Source organism: Lissotriton helveticus (genome assembly GCF_964261635.1).
Source record: "Lissotriton helveticus chromosome 1_1 unlocalized genomic scaffold, aLisHel1.1 SUPER_1_unloc_18, whole genome shotgun sequence".
NCBI classification, from domain to species: domain Eukaryota; kingdom Metazoa; phylum Chordata; class Amphibia; order Caudata; family Salamandridae; genus Lissotriton; species Lissotriton helveticus.
In genome coordinates, this window is record NW_027611657.1 from 3,484,863 (window position 1) to 3,490,862 (window position 6,000).

General features: G+C 45.6%; 1 protein-coding gene across 1 annotated transcript in view; it reads right to left on the bottom strand.

The window, feature by feature from the left end:
* LOC144805673 (uncharacterized) overlaps positions 1-5,782 on the bottom strand; it is a 53,435-nt gene extending 47,653 nt beyond the window's left edge. Inside the window, exon 1 of the mRNA XM_078672184.1 lies at positions 4,309-5,782. Coding sequence (XP_078528310.1) covers positions 4,309-5,386 — 1,078 coding nt within the window. The 5' untranslated portion in view covers positions 5,387-5,782. The remainder of the gene's footprint in view (positions 1-4,308) is intronic.
* Positions 5,783-6,000: the final 218 nt, after the last annotated feature.

Here is a 6,000-nt window from a genome sequence, read left to right on the forward strand (position 1 = left end):
GTAGAATGCACTATAGGTGCACAGGGCACAGGAGCCACTAAGGCCTACCAGGGGCTGCAGCATATCTTTTGCCACCCCTGGCTGGTTCTTAAATTGACACAACTGGCTGATCACTCAGCTGGGGTAAGGTGGTGTACACACCCCTTGCTTAGATATAGTATACCTATGTCTAAACCTATATCTGGACACATGTAAACCTGTGAGCCACTCCTATAGACAGGCCTCACCAATCCTGGAGGCTGGGTGCATGGTTTCTATGTGAGATGGAGCTCTAGCATGAGCTGAGCCTGTCTGCAGCCGTCGGGAACAAATCCCTAAGCTGTTTCAGGATAATGCCATACCATATACTATTAAGTGCCTTATAATCCTCGCGGTTATTTAGCAACTCTGGTTTGGCTTTATCAAAACATGTCGTGTAAGGTGTCATACGCTTTGGAATACCATCCCCTCGCCAGTTCTGGCGACGGGGATGGCATTCCACCCCTCTAGAGGGGTAAGACATGTTACTTCACTTTAATGCGGTTGATTTCTCCAAAGGCCTTAAGATCCACAAAATGGATGCCTCTGCCACAGACAAATGTCTGGACCCCTGGAGCTGACCGAAACCCAGTCAAGGGGGTCCTGGACAAAGGGTTTCCTGTCACAGGAGGGTGTCACCGCCCTCCAGACAGGAGATAGTGTATTGTAGCAGGGAGGTTTGAAAGAAACCAGACACTGCCTGGGGCGCACAAGGCTGCCCCTTGCATAATCCGGCCAAACCGGTTCTGGGGCACTCCAGCCCTCGTGCCAGGGCGGCCTGGATCAAAGGAAGGGGGTGTATCCACCCACTTCCTGGGTCCCACCCATAGGAGGGGACCTAGCAGGTAATCACGCCCACCAGATTCGAATAAGAGTGGGAGCAGTGCCAATGCACATCAGATTTCCTGGAAGAAACATTTGAAACGATATTCTGGACCCTTCGCCCTCCATCTCAACGTGGAAGCCCGAAGAATCTCCCTTGTGGTCAAGGAGTGACCACCCTGCAGCAGCAGGCACCATCCAGCCCTCGACGTCTACTTAGTTGCAGTTCCCGCCGGAACTCGAGCGACTGAGATCGACGAGATCAAGCCTGCCCAGCTTCTAACAGCCCGATCCACAGTCCATGCAAAGCTGAGACCCGTGGAGGCGACCGGAAGCGTGGGGCACGCCATCTTGAAGTGACCACGAGACGCTGACCGTGCAGCCCACGAGTGACCCTCGAAGCTGTACACCGGGGTTTGAGAAGCCCCCACCCTGAGCTACTCCTGAGCCGAAGTTCAGCCCTCCACACTCGACGAGTGCTGCGTGGGGCCCTTTGGCACGATTTGGCTCAACGCGTTGGCCCGGTCACTTGCCAACTGGCTTGTGGTCCCTGTGCCGACGAACTACCAAAGAAGACTCATGAATCTGGTTGCTCCAGATCCACACCAGCTCCCCTGAAAAGGAGCCCCGACTCTGACCTTCCTGGTCCGAGTGAGAAGCAATCTTCCGATCCTGCGTGGATTGCTCTTACCAAGGCTTGTTTGCTCCAAACCTGAAGCCGACTGCACCGACGGTGAGAGCCTGCGTGGGACAGATCGTGACCTGCTCCTGGACGTCGCAGATGCCCCAGAGCCCACGTGACAGCGGAGAGAAGCTCCTCAACGACCACCTGATTGCGCCCGACATTGCCTGGTTCCGTCCTGGTTCCACCCTGGTCACTGCTGAGTGACCCAGACTCTGTCCCCTCTGCTTTCAGGTACTCTACAACTTGAGTCCACCCTTGGACTCCACCGGACACTTCGTCTTCACCCTGCCTGCAGCCCTTTCAGCTTCAAGCACCAAGAGCCTGCGTGTCAAAACCCGACGCCACTTCGACCCTGTGCACCCACTTCCTGTGGGTGAGGTAACTTTGCTCCGCCGGTGTTCCCACACTGGTGCACACCTCTAGGGTCTGTGTGTTAAGTTTTGTTCCTCTAGGTTCAGCGGAAGTGTCCTTAAACTTTAACTATTTGACTTTTACGCACCATTGGTTAACATTGGTGCATGCGTGCGCTTTCCGCACATCTCCCGAATCCCGAGGGCCATTCCCGACTTCAGCATTGCTTGTCCTGACTGCTCCCAGCGATTCCCTAGGCCCTAGGCCTAACCACTGTTCGAGTGGCCTCTCTTATACCACTTGTTTAGTATATGGTTTGAGTGGCCCCCTGCCCTCATCCATAATTGTGCAACTTGTATGTTTAAACAGTGCTTTTTGATTTAACGCTTGTGCCCCTTTATTCATAAAGAATACTGGGGATTGTTTTTAGTAATAAACACATATATTTTTATAATATATACTTGTGTGGTGTCCTTTCATTTGGTATTACAGGATTGTATGTGGTAAAACAGCTCGCTTAACACGACCTCTTAAGTTAAGCCTTTAGGCTGCTTAGTCCATGCTACCCCTAGGATAGCTTGTCTAATAAGGTTGACTTACAACCAGACACCATAAGGGATTGTTTGGTCAGGTAGTAGGTGGTTCCAGAATTGGAAACATCCCCTACCAGGCCAACTTCTCACAATTACATATACTGCAGTGGCATTATTTAATAGTAATACATGCATTTTACCAATGAAGCTTCCATCTCCAGAGCCCTAACAACATGTCCACTCTGGGTGTGTTGGGTTTATAGGTTTTATCACTAATCCGACAAGTTAGCTGAAAATACCGCTGTTAGTCCCAGTATTGTTCAGTGTTGCTTTTAGTGGTAGTGTGGTCAGGTGCGATTGAATGTTTTTCTTTGTATCTCTTCTTCACCAAATAAAAATCAACAATGTGCTTTTCTTTTAATCCACATTGTGCTTGTCTCCCACTATGTATCCTGGTACATCATGTCACTTTGCTATGTGTACGGAAGTGAACAATCACTGGAAACAAACACTTTTATAATTCTGCAAATACTGTTAACTGTGTTTCTTCTTTACTGCTAGTCCAGTCTTCTATAATCTGGTATTTCAAAGTCCCACATAATTAGAATTTTATATTTTTCCGTAATTCATTCCTCTCACAATAACTGCACTGTTCTGCTCTTGTCTATGTCCTCAGATGGGTCAGTATTATTTTTGATGTTCTTAAGTTCATTCCAGAGTCCCTGCATCTCTAGGATTATTTCCATGTGAGTTAAATGAACAAGTGTATTCACTGAGGGCTGTGTGGGATCGAAAATTGACAAAAGCCCTTCACACTTTCATTGCCCTTCTATGTTTTCCCCAAGTGTGTGTTCGCTGATGACTTTGAAGGTGTGATAACTGACTAAAGCACTTTGCACATTCAGTGAACTTGAATGTTTTTTCTCCTGTGTGTGTTCGCTGATGACTTTGTAGCTTGGAAAATCGACTAAAGCTCTTCCGACATTCATTGCACTTGAATGGTTTTTCTCCTGTGTGAGTTCGCTGATGATACCTTAATGCTGAAGGGAAGCGGAAACTACTATCACATTCACTACAATGATACGGTTTTTCCCCCGTGTGTGTTCGCTGATGACTTTGTAGCTTTGATAATTGACTAAAGCTCTTCCCACATTCATTGCACTTGAATGGTTTTTCTCCTGTGAGTTCGCTGATGTTTCCTTAATGCTGAAGAGTCACGAAAACTACTGTCACATTCACTACTATAATAGGGTTTTTCCCCCGTGTGTGTTCGCTGATAACTTTGTAGGTTTGATAATTGACTAAAGCTCTTCACACATTCACTGCACTTGAATGGCTTTTCTCCTGTGTGTGTTCGCTGATGTCTTTGAAGGCTTGATAACTCACTAAAGCACTTTGCACATTCAGTGCACTTGAATGTTTTTCCTCCTTTGTGTGTTCGCTGATGACTTTGTAGCTTTGATAATCGACTAAAGCTCTTCCCACATTCATTGCACTTGAATGGTTTTTCTCCTGTGTGAGTTCGCTGATGTTTCCTTAATGCTGAAGAGTCGCGAAAACTACTGTCACATTCACTACAATAATAGGGTTTTTCCCCCGTGTGTGTTCGCTGATGACTTTGTAGGTTTGATAATTGACTAAAGCTCTTCACACATTCACTGCACTTGAATGGCTTTTCTCCTGTGTGTGTTCGCTGATGTCTTTGAAGGCTTGATAACTCACTAAAGCACTTTGCACATTCAGTGCACTTGAATGTTTTTTCTCCTGTGTGTGTTCGCTGATGACTTTGTAGCTTTGATAATCGACTAAAGCTCTTCCCACATTCATTGCACTTGAATGGTTTTTCTCCTGTGTGAGTTTGCTGATGTTTCCTTAATGCTGAAGAGTCGCGAAAACTACTGTCACATTCACTACAATAATAGGGTTTTTCCCCCGTGTGTGTTCGTTGATGATTTTGTAGGTATGATAATCGACTAAAGCTCTTCACACATTCACTGCATTTAAATGGCTTTTCCCCTGTGTGTGTTCGCTGATGACTTTGTAGGTCTGGTAAATGACTAAAGCTCTTCACACATTCACTGCACTTGAATGGCTTTTCTCCTGTGTGTGTTCGCTGATGTCTTTGAAGGTATGATACCCGACTAAAGCACTTTGTACATTCACAGCACTTGAATGGATTTTCTCCTGTGTGAGTTCGCTGATGATACCTTAATGTAGATGAGACGCGAAAACTACTGTCACATTCACTACAATGATAGGGTTTTTCCCCCGTGTGTGTTCGCTGATGATTTTGTAGGTATGATAATCGACTAAAGCTCTTCACACATTCACTGCATTTAAATGGCTTTTCCCCTGGTTGTGTTCGTTGATGTCTTTGAAGGCTTGATAAATGACTAAAGCACTTTGCACATTCACAGCACTTGAATTGTTTTTCCCCTGTGTGTGTTCGCTGATGACTTTGAAGGTATGATAACTGACTAAAACACTTTGCACATTCACTGCACTTGAATGGCTTTTCTCCTGTGTGTGTTCGCTGATGTCTTCGAAGGTGTGATAACTGACTAAAGCACTTTGCACATTCAGTGCACTTGAATGGTTTTCCCCCCGTATGTGTTTGATGATGATTTTGTAGCTCTGATAACTGACTAAAGCACTTTGCACATTCACTACACTTGAATGGCTTTTCTCCTGTGTGTGTTCGCTGATGTCTTCGAAGGCTTGATAACTCACTAAAGCACTTTGCACATTCACTGCACTTGAATGGCTTTTCCCCTGTGTGTGTTCGCTGATGTCTTTGTAGCTCTGATAATCGACCAAAGCTCTTTACACATTCACTGCAATTGAATTGTTTTTCTCCTGTGTACGTGTGCTGATGAAGCCTGAGTAGTGATGACAAACTAAAGCTCGTGCTGCATGTGTATGATTCTTCTTTCTTGGTTAAGGTCTGTGGGTCGGCGATATATTTATCTACATCCATGACTGTATTTCATGATGGGCCAACATGCCTGATAAAGCACTTGTGTTTTTCTCACACACTCTATATGTGTGTATTATTTTTCATGTTTGATTTCAGTTTTAACAAAAAAATTTAATAGCCACCAAATATTTGCCACACTCCTAATACGCAGAATGTGTCTTTGTAGGCGATTGTGCCTTTAGATTGGATTATGGCTATGCACGCTTGTAGGTAAAGATGTATCTTCCTTTTGGCCGGTGCAAATTAGGACAGTCTGTTGTATTGTAGATAGACAAACTCCTCTTTCCTTTACCTGTCAGTTGTCTGGCTCGGCTCTGTTGTGCTTTTCTCTGGTTACTGTGGTTTGGCCAGAAAGAGTTTACAGTTCTCCTAGAGCACGGAATGATGGCTTGTCATCATTTTATAAAACAGAGCACTGCGGTAATCACATCATACCGATCCGATGATCAAAGCTGCAGTTGGACACTTGTTTATACAGGAGGCGGTTTGTTATTGTTGTTGCCTTAATTTTCGTAAGGTAATTTCTTCATCTTGTGGCGTGGAGGTGCACAGCTCAGACTCTTACATCCACCGAACTGCCCTTGACTGCTTCATCCAGTATCTGTCAGTGTGTG